At 42.5% G+C, this 18,530-nt stretch overlaps 2 protein-coding genes across 7 annotated transcripts in view; one reads left to right on the top strand and one right to left on the bottom strand.

Annotated features, from left to right (window-relative positions):
* Positions 1-18,530, top strand: part of KIF13B (kinesin family member 13B) — a 120,144-nt gene that overhangs the window by 3,518 nt on the left and 98,096 nt on the right. For 3 of the 6 annotated variants that reach the window (XM_068183164.1, XM_068183165.1, XM_068183163.1), the window contains exon 2: positions 7,402-7,495. In XM_068183164.1, coding sequence (XP_068039265.1) covers positions 7,402-7,495 — 94 coding nt within the window. Of the gene's footprint in view, positions 1-6,371; positions 6,508-6,609; positions 6,732-7,401; positions 7,496-18,530 lie in introns of those variants that run through there. The other 3 variants (XM_068183166.1, XM_068183168.1, XM_068183167.1) reach the window with 2 other exon arrangements.
* The window catches only part of LOC137470132 (serine protease 55-like), a 371,058-nt gene that overhangs the window by 328,110 nt on the left and 24,418 nt on the right, over positions 1-18,530 (bottom strand). The gene's annotated exons all lie outside the window — the stretch shown is intronic.

The raw sequence follows: 18,530 nt of genomic DNA, 5'->3' as shown, positions 1-18,530 counted from the left end.
TAAGCCAGTCCAGACTGCTACATCTCACTTGAGTCAATACTTTTTGAACAAGAAAGGCAGGAAAGCAACTGCCTGTATTCTGGCAATGCTGCCATATTAAACTGTTCTTGGAACATATTAAACTGTTCTTGGATTGTAGTGTAAGACCTGCAGCTCCAGTTTAAATATCTGGATTAAACTGTTCTTGGATTGTAGTGTAAGACCTGCAGCCCCAGTTTAAATACCTGTATTGCCTGTAAATACACATTCAGGTATCTGTTATGTTGATATGTATATTTATCCAGACTATCAGTGTTGAAACAGGGATCTTCTCGTGCTTTGATGCTAAAGGTTCTGTTTCCAGTGCTTGTGAGGAAGGAATTTGCTTCTGTATCTGTACAAGCTTCTGATCACTGTGTCAGGTGGTAATTTTATGTCCTCCTACTCTTCTTGGAGGAGGTTTCATTTCCAGCTACTTGAAATGTTTTTGGGGTTTGAGGTGAGGAGGTGGGGGTTGTCCCTGTGCTCTTGTTTGTTTTGCCATGGAAATTACAACAGAGACAACTTCTCTATAAATTGGAGTTTGTGCAAGCAGGTTTATAAGATTAATTACAGTATTGGAAGGCGTGAAATGGCACCTGTTGTATCCTGATGGCAATGTGCAAATCACAAGGCTTTTCTTCACCATTATCCTTGTCATGCAAGAGTGCCTGGAGTTTGGAATATTTCCTGGTGATGGTTGATAAGCTATAAAACAGCGTTTGGGCTACAAGCAGGATTAACCTTGAGATAAGATGCCAAATGGGTAAAGGATGCGGAGTTAATGTTTCATCTTGTGAGGCAATTGTATTTTGAGAGCTCCTGAGGTGCTGCGGCCTTACTCCCCTGCACAGCCAGAGACTCCAGACATCCAGTGTGGATGCCACAAAGGAATTTTAGTGCTAATTGCACCTTCCAAGGAATTTTAGTGCTAATTGCACCCTCTGAGCTCCAAGTGCAGGGGGAGGTTCCCTTGCTGCTCTGGTTTCAGGTTGGCTGGTCCTCCTGAAGATCAGATACACCTGGAATAGCTCAGCCTTGGCTTTAGGGTGCTTGGTGGCTGAGCAGATTCAGGCATTTCATGCCTGTTGATAACTCCAGAGTGTTGAACTTCCCTGGGAGCTCACCAGAGTCCCCACACTGAGTTATTTACTCTGTCCCCACGAGCCCAAGGGTGTTTGCAGCAGCAGAGCTGGCTGTGAGCAAGGTCCATGTCCAGATCCATGAAGCGCCTTCACTAAAGCTGTTTGGGAAGCTCTTTCCTCGCAGAAAATGAAGCAGCAGAGGAATGAACACTTTTTTAAGCATTTGGACAACATGGAATTAACATGAGAGGGCACCTTGCCTGTTCCATGTGTTCATGAGTTTGAGTTGACTTTCCCCTCATGGACAGGCTTTGATAGCATCATGTGCCCTTCCAGATGCACTCGTACATATTTAATGACCTTTAATTGCTGCAAACTGAAAATTTCATGACATACATTTGAGCGGTTCATATAGCAAGAGAAGCTTGAAAGGTGCCTTCATGATGGAAGACGTAAAGTACAAGTGAGATGACTGCATTTTTGTCAGAATTTATCACTATGTCTTGGTTTTACACTCTTTTTTCCATGTAAGCCCTCAGCATTATCATGTAGATGGAAGTTACTTTCACATTCACATCTCCTCAGTTGGTTTTGCCTTTATTTGTGTTGGCTCCTACCTGGCAAAGAGAAAAGTCACTCTTGGGAAACAAATATTGGCAGGGAAACTTGAGGACTTGTTGTCTTTGAACTGGCTTTCACTTTTTTTTTTTTTTCAAACAAAAAAACAACAGAAAACCAGAAGCAACAGCCTCTCTATTTTTTTTTTGTTGATTTGTGTGATAAACAAATATTTTAAGTTACTGGTTAAACATTTCTCAGTTTTTGCCATTTGCTTTTCCAGACCAAGAAAGGTATGAGAAACCAATTGTGATTTCTTATCCAATGCAACTTGACGGCTCAGGGTACAACATTCCAGGACTAACCTCCAAGGGAATGTTAATCTCCTGAAAATCTACTGGCAATTTAAAATATAAAATTTCTATCGTCTGTCTTCACAGGAGATTATTTGAGCTTTTGTATTTGGGGCCAATTTTGGCTTATGAGCTTAGGAAAGGCACTTTAAACCTTTCATGTTTTATTTGTTATACTTCAGTTGGCTTTTCCAGCTTTTGTGAAGCTCTGCAGGACTAGTTGTTCTGGTTCCCAGTGACTCTACAGAGCCTGAGGCCCATCTCCAAAGGGTCCCAAGGTGTCACTGAAGGTACAGCTGTCCTAAATTTGGTAGGGGAACCAGGAGGAATCTGAGACAACTTTTATTTGACCTGTCTTACAGCACCAGATTCACAGTTCTGTTTCAGTGGGGGTCAGGATCAAATTGAGTGTTTGAAAGGGCTGGAAAATTGTCAACCTTCATAAACTAATGTCTTAAATTGAGATTTAATGGAAAAACTTGCATGGAAATCAAAGCTCTTGATTAATTGGGAAGTGCTTTCCCTTAATTCATAGAATCATGGAACGGTTTGAATTGCAAGGGACCTTTAACTCATCCTATTCCACCCTCTGCCATGGGCAGGGACACCTTCCACTGTCCCAGGCTGATCCAAGCCCCATCCAGGCTGGCCTTGGACACTGCCAGGGATCCAGGGGCAGCCACAGTTTCTCTGGGCACCCTGTGCCAGGGCCTCCCCCCTTCTTGGGGAACAATTCCTTCCCAATATCCCATCTATCCCTGCCCTCTGGCAGTGGGAAGCCATTCCCTGGGTCCTGTCCCTCCATCCCTTGTCCCAACTCCCTCTCCAGCTCTCTTGTAGCACTTCTAGGCACAGGAGGGTTACTGCCATTTTATACAATGGAAAAAAATAGGGAATGTAAAGTGGAAAATATGGAGAAATAATTTGTAACAGACCTTTCATCTACCCTGGCTGTGGTACTAAAAGCTCTCATTACACCATGCCCCCCCAAACCGTGAGTTTAAAACCTTGCATACCCCCCTTATTTACTGTATCATTGTTCACCTTAAGATTATTTCAAGCTGCCCTGCAAAGCCTTCTCTTAGGATCATTTTGTTTGGGTCTGAAATGCAGTGACCTGCAGTGGCATGGTTTTTAGGGCCATGGCTGAGGAAGATGCAGTGTCACCACGTGGCAGTTCAGGTGTTTCTGTTGTGCCTCTAGAGTTAGGTACAACATTATCTGTTGTCAGTAGTTGCAGCCAGTCCATGGACGCAGTTCCCTGCCAGATCCGTGAGCAAAGACAGAAATTTCCCAGAGGTGAAAGCATCCAACATTTTCCAAAATACCTCTCTCCCCTTCCTCCGGGATTCACACACACTCCTTGTCTCTGCCCTAAACCTGATTAGTACAATTTCAAGTGGCACCACTGCCAGTGTTTCTTAACTCTGTTGTGGAAAATCTGCTGTGGTGAGTTTATGATTACCAGACACGTGACTGTTGTTACAGAGGGATTGGAAATTCTTACCTGTAGTGGGAATGGGCCATGCCTGCTGAATCCACTGTTCCTTGCAGTGCTAGGCTGCTCCTGGGTTTGCTTTTCCAGCTCTCTCTTGCTTGCTGACTTTCCCACCCTGTTTGAAACTCACGGAATTTCTTAGTGAAAAAGCCCAAAGTATATATGGGGAGTGAGTTATTTTTACAACACCCACAATGCTTTTATCCAAGGCGTAGTAGTAGTGATTTGGGATTTACACAAGTGTGGTTTCAGCTATGATCTACACTGAATCCCAGTTTTAGATTGGTGTGAGGTGTTGAAAAATCAAGGGAAAGGGGAAGGAGAGTGGGTTCCTTTAGCCCCCACCTTCTAGTTTCACAAGTAAAATAAAAACTCATCCAAGGAACTCTCTCTGAGCAGCTTGGACACAACACTACCAATTATTTTTACACTCAGCCCAGCTTTGCTTAACACTTCTACTGCTGTGAAATGTAAATGTGGAGAAGTGACTCAGATACGTGTTAGCCTTTTATTATGGATGTCACAGCTCTCTTATTCTGAAGCTGTGAAAGAGATTTTCATTCTCTGCAATAAATGGTTCTTGATGTTGAGAGTTTGAGTTTTAATTCTTCCAAGAGGAATTAGCTGATTAGTTTCTTGACTTGATGAAGCAAATGAGTAGTTGATTGTGTTTGCTCGGTAATGACTGAAGGTAGAAGCAAGTTAGCAATAATAATAGGTAGATTTCTTTTTGTTTGAGGGGCAAAATTTGAGATAAATCTCCAAAGTTTGACAGCTGCTTCTGTCATCTTTTAATTTCACCTTCAATTTCTGAATTTCATGCTGCCTGAAAAAACCACACCTGAATAGTTGAAGAAAATTATACCAAACTTTGAGAAGTGAGTCCTTAGTACAGGACGAATTAATTGGGGTGTTTGGATGTGCATCCTTATGATCTTATCTTGGTGCATCCCAATTTTGTTTGTTGTTCAGGAGCAGCAAGTACCCAGCTCATCTGGGAGGCACTGAAACTAGTAAAAGTAAGGGTGGAGTCCTTGTGTGATCATATCCAAGAGAGCAGGCAGATAATTTGACTATAAGGCCAACCTGCTTTAATGATATTAAAAATGTAACGAGGTGGAAGTGCTGATGATATAAGTTTCAGTAGTGGCTAATGCAAGATTCATCTCTCAGTGTACCGGAAGCATTAAAGAATTTAGAAATCTGCAAAAGAATGTAATGGAGCCAGAGTTTGAAGAAAGTGTGTGATGTGCTGTTCAAACAGGATTTTAACTGTTTCTTCAGCTGAAAGGAGAGTTTCCATGTGAGCCTTTGGCCAAGGTAACTGGGATAAGCAGCCTTAAGGCTGTCTGGATCCAGACACAGCTTAGACGCTCAATATAACTGTTTCTTAGGGGTTTGTTTCATGTGACACCATGAACTGGTGGAGCAGTTCATCTCAGCTGGGACAAGCTCTCTCCCAGCTCCTCTCTTCCCTCTGCACAGGTCTCCCCACCTGTTTGCATGGCCAAGCTTTCAGTGGGCTGATGGAGTTTTCCATAGGGTCTGGATACATCTGTTTTCCATGTTGGGTAGTTTTCTGCTGTTGAAGTAACTTGAGATGACTTACAGAGGATCTGCTGAGCACAGTAGTGGCAGAAGGTGAGCAGCAGGCACAGGAGGGAAGGACTGGAACCTCTCTGTTTGGAAATAGCTGCTAGCTTGGCTCACCACATCTTCCAAAACCGTGCAGCACACCAAGGTGAGGGGTTTTAACATTACCTGTGTGAGAGTGATAATCAAACAAGGCATATTGCACAGGACAAATTGGCTTTGAACCTTTTTTCTTGCGACGACATTTGACTTTAAGGAAGTCTTTTGTCCTGCCTGTGTGCTTTCTTAATGGCATTTCACAAAGAGAGGTTTAATGAGCACTGGTAAGATGGAGTTCACTGGGCAGTCAGGGATACAAAGCCTGCCATGGGCATTCTCTCTCAAGAGCTGCATTAAAAAATGTGGCAGAAAGCATGCTGCTTGCAGACCTTTTTGCTTTGCATGAGGCAGGTAAAACCCTTCCTCAGGAGCTGGGAAAAGCAGGTCACTGCAATACAGAGTGTTAATCACTAACCAGCCAGACCAAGATAAAGTGCCTTGTCGGATATGGGACGTACGGAGAACGTGGTTTCATCTGAGCAAGCATGTGTTGCATATTAATAATAGGTAAATTGGCTTTCAGGGTGTGGGGAGAAATTAAAATAAACACTGGCTTCTGGAACTCGTCTGGCTCTTCCTCCTGCAGAAGCACAGTGTAATAACAAGGAGCAGTTTTGCTCAGGAGGGTTCCAGTTTCATGTTTGGGCAGTGAACTTGAGCTTTGGCTTTCTTTGCTGCATGTCAGGTAGCAAATTCTGTAACATTTCTTTCCAAAAACGTTCATGGAAGAAACTCCCTCTTATTGTGTCACTTATCAGGAGAAAGAAGTCTACAAGATGCTGTGCAATAAGCACAGCCTGAGAGATTTCCAGACTGAGTTTATAAGGTGCTGTGAGGTGAAAGAGCAAGTACAGGTGACTGAGGAGGAAAGAGCAGAGATGAAGGAGGATGAGGATTATAATTAACGTGGTTAGACACGAGCGTATTTGGGTGATTCAGCTGAGGTGCTGAACCCTGTGTGGAGGTTATTCAGCATAGTCCCTCGTCATCCCAGCGTGGGAGGGTGTGAGCCGTGTCCTGGCCATTGGAATCAGCACTTGGGAGCCCTTTCCAGGGTTAGTGTCACCATGCAGGGACATGTTTGTGTCCAGGCTCCGTGTCCTGGGTGTCTGTAGCAGTGACTTTGGGTGTGAACAGTGTCCTGGCCATTGGAATCAGAACTTGGGAGCCCTTTCCAGGGTTAGTGTCACCATGCAGGGACATGTTTGTGTCCAGGCTCCATGTCCTGGGTGTCTGTAGCAGTGACTTTGGGTGTGAACAGTGTCCTGGCCATTGGAATCATCACCTGGGAGCCCTTTCCAGGGTTAGTGTCACTGTGTAGGGACTTGTGTCCAGGCTTCATGTCCTGGATGTCTGTAGCAGTGACTTTGGCCATGACACCCATCAGAATCAGCAGTTGGGAGCAGCACAGGGCCAGTGTCACCGTGCAGGGACTTGTTTGTGTCCAGTGCTATAGTCACTCCAGTAGCAGTGACTTTGGGTGCAGGCTGTGTGCTTTATCCCATACCTAACTCCATTTGTCACTGGGTGGATACCTTGGACTGCTGTCAGTGTTATCTGAAGCTTTTATTTTGCTTTCCCCGCCTCTATGGCCAGCCGAGAATTCTCACACACTCCAAATATCCTCATTACTCATAGTCCACATCCCCCTGCTTGGCGTCACTCGGGAGAGCTGGACTTGCCTGGAGCCTGTGGGGGAAGGACAAGCCCTTTTCTACGTGCTTGCACCTAAATTATTTTTGATGGGACTTGAATTTCTGCGAGCAGGTGCCCCAGGACTGACAGCTGGCACCATATCACAGCAGTGGCCGGGGAAAATGTGCTGCAGATGGCAGGGGCAGCTTTCCCTGGGAGGCATTGAGGGAGCAATAAGAAGAGCTGTCAAAGTGGTACCAAGCCTAAATGGTTCTTTTCCCCCAGAAGAAATTTCATACTGCCCTTGTATATGCTGATTGTCCTTCAGTGAAACCCAAATGCTTTTTATTGCTTTGAAAAGAGTGCTTGCTTTAAAGCTGGACAGGATCCATCCCATCAGAATATCCCTAGAAGTGGAATTTGGCAAAAGTCCTGTTTCTATTCTCTGGCTGATGGGTGGCTGTCAGACTGCATGAATAAATTTGGTGTCTGGAGGAAGTAATGGTGTATATAATCCCAGTGCTTTAGGGGCAGCACTTGACACTCTCTCATTTCTTTATAGAGCTTGATCTGCATACAAAATGTGTGGTGGATGTGGATGCAAACAAGGTTATTCTTCACCCTGTAAACACCAACCTTTCAAAAGGAGATGCCAGGTAAGATTTTTGAATTGGGAAAGTCAGGTTGCATAAATTAAATATGAGTCTAACAACTGGGAAATGTAGGCCTTGATAGAAGGCTTTTAATTAAAAAATTATATATATTCCTTCGGCAGTGTAATTGCCATCATCCATAAAATAAGGCTGATTTTTACTATGCTGGGAAGTTGCTTTGAAAACCTTGTGCATTTTCTTCCTGCTCCCAACAATGTGTTAGTGGTTAATAAGTCCATGAACATTCATTTTTTTTTCTCATGTGCTGCTGTGGGACAGGAGAAATTTAAATCTGCAAAGCAATTTGAGCACAGCACAGTTTGTCATTTTGGGATGAAATTAATTTTCACAGTTGTTTTCTTGTAATGGTCATGGTGTAAGAAGGTGAATGGGAACATTCTGGAGAGATGTAGCTGTAGGAGTTACTTGACAGTGGGGCATTCCATGCATCAAAAATCTGTGGAGAAGTTTGTGTCGGAAGTGGCATTAATCTGTTAAATTACTGTGAAACTGAAAAGTCATGTAGTAAGTGATAGAGTTAAGCTTGTGACTATTTAATTTATTGCTTGATGCAAGGGGAGGAAATGGAAAAATACATGCATGTAACAAAATAATGGTGCAGGAAAAGGCAAAACCTGTTGCTGGATGTCTGCAGTCAGTCGTCTGTTTTCTGGGGGGGGGGAAAGGGAAGAGGTCTTAAAGGTAACAGGAGAAAAATTCTATGTGTAAAATTAAGCACATAGAAAAGCTTTGTTTAAATTTTCATGTGATGCTGAGCTGTGTATCAGTATTTATTAACTGATCTCTGATAATTTCAACTCCTCAAACCCAAGTGGACAAGAGATCATCAGGTGCAGTATTTACCTTCTGTTGTCATTAGCTGAAAGATTTATTACAGACAGTGGGACTGGAGCTTTAATAAGTTACTTAAAACCAAACAGGCTGTGTGTGGGGGTGTGTTTTTGTTTGTATCAATATTCTCCTCCTCCAGGAACATGTGCATTGTTCAGCTGCCAAAACCCTACATTGATTTGAGCCTCTAAAAACGGCAGGAAATTGAGATTTTCAGAAGCCAAGTCAGCCACAGCTGGATTAAAAACATTACTGGTAGTTTCTCTGAAACATGGCTATGAAATGCCTGGTTTATAGTCCCTGAGATGTGTTTAAAAACGTTCATGGGGCAGCCACACATCATGTAAATCGTGTGCCTTGGCAGGGGAGGGCTGGGTTGGCAGTGGCTTGAGGTCCCAGACAAGGTGGTGAGCTCAGTGTGAGAAGAATGCTTCATTTGCATCCTCACAAATGGCCATTGCTAATCCAAGCAGGAAGCATAGGAAATTTATCTGGGGTGATTTAATAGAAGAGGGGAAAGTGGAGGCCTGTTAACTATACTGTGGGTTTGCCTGCACATGGTGAGACAGCAGATCCCAAAAACACAAGCTGGAGAGGTGAGAGTTTATAACAGGGTCCTTTTGGAACAGGTTACACCCTTGGGAGGCTGCTGCTGAATTGTCTTGGCTTCTGCAGCTCCATCAGAGGAATTTTAAATATCAGCTCCAGGAGGAGGTTAGTTGTAGTTGCAGTTTTTCTAAGTCTGGGGTTTAATTTATGCTCAGGTTCTGCTTCTGTTTCCAAATCCACCATCGACTACTTTGCCTTCTGTTACAAAATCAATTCCTTTGGATTTCAGAGTTTTCTGGTGTCTCAAGTGAGCTGAAGGAATTCTGGCAAACCTTCTAACTAAACAGGGAAAAGAGAAGTAATTAATATAGTAAATACACAGTTTAGCTGCTTGCAAAGCAGGGCAAGTTTGAAAACCTCCAGAGCTTTGCTGCATTTCTCATTGGGATGCCAGGGTCAATTTAGGAACTGGGAAAAGAATTTTAGAGACAGAATTCAGTGCTGTCACCTTCCCACTTGTCATGACTCAGCCTTGCTCTGGCAGGGAGTGACATTTGGAAAAACAACCCATGACTTTTGGATTTAAGCATTTTTTTCCCCCACTTCCATCCTCTCTGGGACAAACTAAGTCTGGGAGATGGGGAGAAGCAAATAAATCCCCCAGCTTGAGGTGTATGGGACCTGGCTGTTGCACAGGGCAAATTATGTCCATGTAATTGCCACTGACATGTTCTCAAGTCTTCAGAAAAGTGTCTGTAGCTGTTTCAAATTTGGCATTAAAAATTAAGGAATGTTTTGAAAATCCAGGTGATAACTGATGGACCTCAGTTCTTCTTGTGTCTACAGACTGAATATATTATTTATACATTTATTTAGAGACTTGAGGATTAATAAGTACATGTAAAACACTTGCTCTTAAAAAAAGTCTCTTTTCATATGGCTGGAAAAAAATGTGGTATTCTCCTGTTATTCCTTAACCAAGAAATGACCTTTCCTGAGCTGGAGAGAGGCAGCAGTTATTTTATTGACCAATCTTTAATGCTGTTGTGCAGGTTTCAGTAACTTGATCACGTACAAAAGATCAATTTTAAAATCCATGGGATGACCTCCAGGCTGGGCAGGCTTTGCTATTAACCTTGGGCTTTTGAGGGGGGTGGCTTTGGTTGGGTGGTGGTTTCTTGTGTTAAAATTAAAATTATAGTGTGTGGAAATGCTCACCCTTTTCTTTAGCTGCCTTCACAAAATTAATTGTGACAGCTCTTCGAGTTCTGTCACAAATTTCCCCAAATGACCTCTGTAAATCAAAACCTCCCCTCAAGGATGTGTGAAGCTCCAGGGATCCTCTGTGGATGGATAATATCATTAGCATGACTTGTCCCCTCTTTTGTTTGCCTTCCTGAGCTGTCTGCTCCCTTTGGTCTCCCTGTTGCAAAGGTCAAGGCCGAAGTTTCTTTATCTACTCGGGATTTACTCCGTGCTGCAAAGATTACTCACAGCATTCTTACTCGGTGGCTGGGGCTTGGAAGAGGGTGTGAACTCATTGTGATTAAAGTGAATAGATAAGTCCTGGGCAACAATTGGAATGTTTATGGGAATTAATTTTTTGGAAAATCTCCAAACTGACTCTTAATTACTCCCTGTTTCTTTGTAGCCTTTTTTTTTAACTATCAATTTGCTTGTGGTATAATTTTACATCTCCCATACAAGGCCTGTTAAAAAGATTGATTTTCTTTTTTTTTGATAGGTCAGACAAAGGAGGTTTATTCTGTCTTGCAGACATAACTGTAATTGATGTGTAACTGATATGAGCTCAGAGATCAGTGGTGTGTCAGTCTGGCACAGCCCTGTGAATCAGCCATGGTATTTGTAAGGCAAAAGCATTCATTAAATCAGCCCAGCAAACCCTCTGAGCCTTTTTATTAAGAGAAAATGCTGAAAAATGAAACAAGTGCTGACTTCACTGTACTTTTGTTGCAGTTCGTGGTTTCTAGCTGCTTTCCCTCTTGTTTTGCAGAGCAGAGAAATTCCAAAGACTGGCACAGGGTAAAAAAACTCTTCCAAGGAATGAGTGCAGCTAAGTGGAGCTGACAAGTGTGTTAAAACAGGCTGGATTTTTCCTCTTCAGCTATTGTAATGCCTTAGTGCTTTGTAGTAGATAATTCAGTAATTGAGGATCTTTCTAAAGATTTGCTTTTAAGGTATCTCTTTCTGTATTTAAACCAGTTTACTTTTCTATACCCACTCTGACAGTTTTTTTTTTCCTCATCAAGTCGTGGACTTAAACTCAATTTGTTTGTTTTTAAGGAGTTCTAGAAATTGAGAAAAAATCTTGAGGATTTTTGTAGCCTTGCAGCAGTGGAGATCAGTGATTCCTGCTTTGATGAATGAGGAACTGGATGAAGCCTAAGTATATTTTACATAGGAAAGACTATTTTTAGAAGATTCTTCTGCCATTCCAATTCCTGTTTTCTTTCTGAGACATATGACAGTCCTGAAGAAAGTTGTGAGGAGATGGGGCTTGGAGCAACCTGGGATGGTGGAAAATGTCCCTGCCCATGGCAGGGGGTTGGAATGGGGTGAGCTTTAAGGTCCTTCCAACCCAAACTATGATTCAGGTGGGTAATACATTGCTGATTTCAGGTGGATTATGGACTTCAGGCAGCAGTTGGGTTAAAATTAACAACTCAGTGTGTTAAAACTTTCCTGAGTTTGTCTTTGGAATGAAGTTTCTTTCTTCTTACAAAGCTGAAGAAGCTTTTAATCCTTTTGAAGAAATGAAGATTAGGGCCAATTCAGACAGAATCCTGGCAAAGATTTAGGTATTGAGAAAACGCTACCAGAAAACAAGAATTAGGGTCTCCAGGACTAAACAACATTAATTCACTCTTTCTGAAGGGTTAAGCGCAAAGCGGAGGAACGGTAACACACGTGACTTGGAAATTAGAAACAAACAAGATTGGTAGCTAAAAACTGGAATGGGGTGTTCTTGCAAGCCCACACAAGCTCCCTGTGCTCCGTGTTAGCCAGGAATCCCGTGCTGGGGAGGCAGGATAAGCTCCTGCTTGGCCCAGCCTGGGCAGTTACACAATGCTGGGTCTGCCTGAAGCAAGGTGAAGCCGCCTGTCACCTGCCTGGGGTGTGTGGGTGACTCCTTAGCGTGACTCCACAACTCCCCTTAAAGCTGCTAAGAGCTGAAAATAAGTCGTGACTTAGGAGCTCTTGCTGTGGGGAGTGTTAGAGACCTGGAGATCCTGGGAAATGCTAATTTTATTGTGGAAGTGCCTGAGCGGTGAGGTGGTAAAAGTGCGCGTAAATTGATTTCTTGTGGGAAAATTATAGCTAAGGGGGTGTGTTGGTTGGGGTAAATGTACATTGAGTGGAAAAACAGTTATAAATTAAAAAATACCTCTGTGATGTGACAAAGTATATATATCACATATTTCAGTGAGCTATACAAGGAATATATGTGGAATGATAAGCAAAAATCCCAGTTTAAAAATTTGGCAAAAATTAAACACATCATGGTCCTGTTTACCTTTGTTCTGTATCTTACAGTTTTGCATACAAACATCCACTTGCCTCACTCACAGAGTTGAGATGCCTAGAGAGGAAATGCTGACAGGATTATATAGATGTTCTTAAATATGTAGATATATATGAACTGGAAAAGTTGACTGGTAGGAATAACCAGGAAAAATTGACTTTTAAAAAATAACACATGGCAGCAGGAGCACATTGGGGTGCAGACTTCACTTCTGCTCTAGGAAAGGACATGCTTGATCAGAAAAGGAGGCAAATGTATGAAGGCATTGCTATTTATGGAACTAATATGCAGAACTCCACTCTCCCAAGAAAACAGGCAATTACTGGTAGATAGTAATGGAAAAATGCCCACATTTTCTTGAAAATCACCCAGGATCCTGCCTGATGTTAGGCAAGAACCACTTGGAGAGCTGTCTCATCTCAAGCATCTGTGTCCCCAGCTGTTCCTGCATTTGATTGAGGAGTCTCAGCTGTTGGACACCACCAGAAATGGAATATTGGGCTCTCTGAGACCATTTGCATGCTGTGGTATGGTTGCTATTTGACAGCAAAGCAATTTAAAGGGAGAAATATTATTGTCTTTGAAGATGGGTGAAAGCTAATTGCTGTGCCTTTGCTTCCCCATATCTATCCTGGCATTGTATTAATTCTGTCTAAACCGCTCGGGGGTGGGGAAAATTCAGATTAGGATGCGTGGAAGGGACACACAGTTGCGTTAAGCAGGAATGGCTCTCCTGGCTGAGGTGTCACACTGGTGCATAAAATTCTGAGAATGAAGTGTCTGGGTTAGATGCTATCTCAGCATTGTCATCCAGGGAACAGATTTGTGCAATGTTTTCATGTGCAGCAATGTTCCAGGAAGCTGGGGGGGCAGGGAGTGTGTGTGTATTCCTGAGGCCGAGAGCTGACATCCAGAAAAAAGGGAAGTCTGCCCCTCTTGACACCCAAACCGGTGGGTTTTGGGCACGGAACAGCTCACAGGAAGTTCATGTTTGCAAAAACAGCACCATGAGGTTTTCCTGCACTGCCAGCTTGGCCTCTCTTGTATCCCTGCTCAACTCTTACTTCAAGAATGAGCTTGTTCTGTAAAATTACAGTTATTTCTGCTGGATTTTATTGGTTACTGAACAGCCTAAAGAAGTTGGAAGAGAAAAGTCTAATTTGAAATTGACAGAGTAATTTAAATGAGTGAATGAAATTGTGGTGAAAACATTGCTTTTTCAGTCTATTATCAAAGCTTATTTTGTAGGAAGTGGTATTAAAACTATAATTTGGAGCTGAACTTGTGCTGGGGGAGGTTTAGTTTGGATATTAAGAACAATTTCTTCACTGGGAGGATTTAAAACATTGAAAGGGGCTGCCCAGGGAGGTGCTGGAGTCCACGTCCCTGGAGGGATTTAAAATTTGTGTGGATGTGGCACTTGAGGAACTTGATGGTTTTAGAGGACTTCTCATAATTCCATGTGCATTAAGGCTAGACTGCATCCAGCTGCCAGTCATCTGTTTCTCTCAAAATTATCTTCTGATGTGAAAATTATATGACTAAACACTTCTGATGAGTTTCTGCAGTTCGTAGAAATAATTTGTTAAAAGTGTCCTGGAGACAGCAGGAATGGCACACAGGGCTCCGCCACTGCACCTCCCGAGGCTTTGGCTGCACAAGGGAGAAATTAATTTGCACAAGGAGGTGAAGGCTCACCATATAAACTCCTTATCGCATGTAAAATTGAGAAGTGGGAGTTCTGCCAGGAGAGAAGGGGCTTGCTGCGCTTCCAAGCTGTGCTTTGAGGAAGTGTTTGCTCCAACTCACGTGCTTTGACTGAAGTAAAAGCGAAAAATCTGAGACACAAACCCTGCATTCATTTTTGTGATGGATAAAAAGTAAACAGAAGTTTTGAACTGTGCTCATATATGTGTCAATGTGCTTAAAACAGACCTGTAACCTATTTTGTATTGCTTAAGTAAATAAACGGTGAGACTTGTGTTAATGATTTCTTTTATAGCTGATTCCCTTCCCACCAGCTGGGTCACACCTATTTATGTCTACCTTTTTTGATGGCAAACATAGTCATAGCTAATTAGGATTATCTGTTACTTAAAAGCTTTGTGCCCATGTGGCAAGTGAAAACTGCTTTCACATGAACCATATCTTCCTGAAGTGAGAATTGAGTGGCTGTGTCACTTTTGGAATCATCCTTGCGTCCCTTGTATTCCTTGGATGAGCATCAGAGAGGCCTTTTTTGATCTTGCTGCTCATTTGACCAAGTTGGTAATAACCTGCTACATTTGAGAGAAAGAACAAATAGATGAAAAATTAATTTGTTTCACATCATGTGATCTGAAGTACAACCCTCAACTTGTATTTATTGATTCTTAATCTCTGGTGCTTTTTCTCCTTAAAAAAAAAATCTGATGCTTTTTCTCCTTACAAAACATTTGTAAAGTACCTGCAGCCTTAATTCTTCACTAAATTGAAGGGTTTTGCTGTGCAATCTGTCTGCAGGTTCTGAAGTACTCATGGGATCTGCTTGCAGACATCATTTGGAGGTTGGTGGTGATAATTGCTCAGCATCCAGTCCTTCAGGAAAACTCTGGAGCTGGCAAAGGCTTTTGGCTGGGATTTCTCCAAGGAGTTGACTTCTGCTGCAAACAGAAGGTTGCCTGTAGTCCCTTTCCAGCAGTAGGGGCCACTTCCCAGAGCTGGGTTGTTTTCTTGAAAAAACCTCAACGCAACCAGAAAACAAAACCAAAACCCCTCTTGATGCCATGTTGAAGCTATTAGAATGAATGTGTTTAATATTTGAGTGGAACGTAGCTTTTATTGAACCGTTTATGGCAATTTTGAGGGAAATGTTTCAACAGTGTTGGTTTTCAAGCCTAACTGTATCTGAAGCTTCCAGTAACAGGTTGTTGAAGTTTCAATGAGACTGTGAGGTTTTAATTGTTTTCTTGACTTGTTAAATCGACAAAACAGACAAATTCTCTTGTTTTAAGAGGAGTCTTTCTCCCTCTCTCTCTCTAAATATATATCTCATTGTTTTTATGCTCAACCAGTTTTGTTCTGCAGATGTTTGAGTTTAAATTCCAAATTCTTGATCTCAGATTAATATAATGAGATCAGAAAGAGATGCAAGAGAGGATATTTCCCACCCTCCAACATGATTGATCAGAAATAACCAGGATAACTTTGTGCTGTACAGCTCTCACACTCTCTGTTGCAGTCATTTTGGTTGTGTAGGTGTGTCCCCCTGGCTAATTTGAGCTGAGATAATCTGAATGTTCAGGGTTGAGCTGCTTTGGCAGGACAGGGTTTGGTGCTCTCCTAAGAAGGTGGATGATGCCTCATCATATTATCAGTGATTGTATGGTCACCTGGAAGGCACAGGCAGATAATATCACATATAGTCTTCTAATTTCCTTGTGTTTTGGAAAATGGAATAGGAAAACTGTCAGGGTTTGTTTCCTAAATTATATACAGGTTTAGTATGAAAAGTAAAGAAAAGGAGAAACCTCTTAGTGTCTTACAGTGATTGTCCTGAGGAAATTTGAACAAGTTTTTAGTTACTTGAGTGCATCAGTTTGAGGTAATTTGTCCTTTTTTGTTGTGGTGGTGTTAATTTTAGGATGGCACTGTTGCACCTGATGCTGCCTTACACTTATGGGGTTTATTCTGATTTTGTCACCGGCTCTGTGAAGTCTGAAATAAAGCTACTGAATGCAGAGGAGCTTGTTTCTCTGTGTGTTACAGTAAAATGAGAAAATTGGAACTGCTGTAGCACCTCAGGATTTGCTTCAATATTTGATGTTCTTCCACCTATTTGAATTTCAGCAGATGAGGAAAAACACAACAGGCCTGTTTGTTCTCCTCCTCCTGTAAGGAGAAATCAACAATCAGCATCCTCTAGGTATTTCTGCTTTCTGTTTTCCATGAGCTTGGTCTGCAGGAATGCAGCATCTGCTGCTCTTGCATGGGCAGCACCCTTCCCTCTGCTGGGAATGCTTTTCCTTCCTGGAAAGAAGCTCTGAAGTCTGTCTGTTTATGCCCTCCTCCTAAAAGCAGCACTAAATTTTGTGTTGTTGCAGTTTTAGAAGTACCTAACTATCTTCCCTTGGTTGTAATTTGCATTAAAATAAGCTATGTTTTTATCCATTTGTTTTGTGTAGAGCAGGGCAGATTCTGGGGACGTAAATCTGGCTGTGGGATGAGCATTGCTCTCACTGCTCTGGGAGTATGGGAAATAAAATGACATTTTAATTAGTGCTCGAAAGTTCATGGCAGCCTTGATAAGCATAAGGTTTGATAAGCATACACTGCCTTACAAAATTAATTATCCAACTGGAGCTCCTTTGAGGAGAGGAGCAGTCAGGGTAATGGTGATTTTTTTTGGCTAAAGGAAGAGGACTGGACATGAAGGATGAAGGAGAGGAAGGATGGACTTCTCTAAGAGTGGTGGCTGCACGAGGGGATTTAAGTTTTGCCTCAGCTCTACCATATGCTTCTTATCTGACTGTGAACTGCAGATTCCTCTCTTCCATTTCAAGCCTCTAAAACAAATCTAGCATTTTTCCCATTTTTTTTTTGGTTGCTATCTAGTCCAAGAAGCATTTTACTGTGTTGGAGGGTGGCTTTTTATTGTTTGAGGAGGTTGGGTTTTGGTTTGTTCTTCTTGTTATTGTTGTCATCTTGGGGTTTTTTGAGTTAGGGGATTTTTTGGTCTTTTTTTTTTTCCCCAGCAAGAAGCTTCCTGTGCTGGTGTATAATTAATTAGGTCACATCACTCAGTGGGACCAGAACTCTGGGCCTTTATATTGTGGTAGTGACGTAAGGAAACCCTATATCTTAATGTGCATTGTCTGAGGTCCTTAGGCTCATCCACTTTACTTGAATTTTTCAGCCTTTTGGAAAGCACAATACCATTTTTTTTTCCTTTCTCCTCAGGGTTTGTAGCCTCCTGCCAGCATTTTGTTCTGTCCCTCAGCAGTTGCAGCCTTACAGTGCTGATCAGATAAATGAAATGAAGGAACAGGATATCCACTCAGCTTTATCTGAGTAGTCCTGCAGTGACGAGCACTTCCAGCTCTCTGGATTTTTTTAAAGCATTGCTTGCATACATTTATGGTCTGAATTTTATCTATACTTGGGAGTGAATATAATCACTCAAAAAACAGTACCTAATATGAATAACTCCAATCACAATTTAGCTGTGATCAAACTGCCAGAGGTCAGGGTTAGATGGGATATTGGGAAGGAATTATTCCCTGTGAGCAGGCACAGGGTGCCCAGAGAGGCTGTGGCTGCCCCTGGATCCCTGGAAGTGTCCAAGGCCAGGCTGGACAGGGCATGGAGCAACCTGGGATGGTGAAAGGTGTCCCTGCCCATGGCAGGGGTTTGAAAGTGGGTGATCTTTCAGGTCCTTTTCCACCCAAACCAGTCTGGAATTCTGTGGCAGTGACATTATCCATTGTTTTATTCTTCTGTTAAACCTTTTCTTGGCTTGAAGGCTCTTCTCCCTACTCCTCTGAGCTCTTGGAATGGTATTTGCCATCAGCCAACTTCCATGTTGGAATGTGTGTATGTCACAGTTCCTATATTTCTGATTCCTCCTCAGAAAATGCACCCAAAGATAATATCTTTGCAAAGTTTGCAGCCATGGCACCGTGGAAAGGCAGAATTACGATGTGCTCAGCAGAAACTTCAGAGGTGTGAAGTAAAATAAAAAAAAAAAGACAAAAGACAGAGAAAACCATATGCAGATTTTGTGGCAGAGAAGAGAGAAATAAGGATGGTTGTGAGAGGAAGCAATTCTCTGGTTGCTGACACCACATTTGCACCAGCTGAGGCTTACCAGCATCTCTAGTGCCTACAAATTTTCTTACTTAAACACCTGCCCTAAGCAGCAAAGAGGCTGTGAAGCAACTTCTGCTGAAACCTCCCACCCTTGCTCTGCTCCTGCCTGTGCAAATCCTCTCTGCAGAGTTGGCACATGTGGTTTTATCTCTCCCTGTCACTACTGAGGTATCTTCCTGTGCTGCTAAGAGTTTAATTGAATTGCAGGAGGAGCACTGGCAAGCCTTTCACAGTGTTCCCAGTGCA

This window comes from Anomalospiza imberbis, chromosome 3 (genome assembly GCF_031753505.1).
Source record: "Anomalospiza imberbis isolate Cuckoo-Finch-1a 21T00152 chromosome 3, ASM3175350v1, whole genome shotgun sequence".
In the NCBI taxonomy this organism is placed as follows: Eukaryota; Metazoa; Chordata; class Aves; order Passeriformes; family Viduidae; genus Anomalospiza; species Anomalospiza imberbis.
This window is presented reverse-complemented; position numbering and strand designations above follow the sequence as displayed.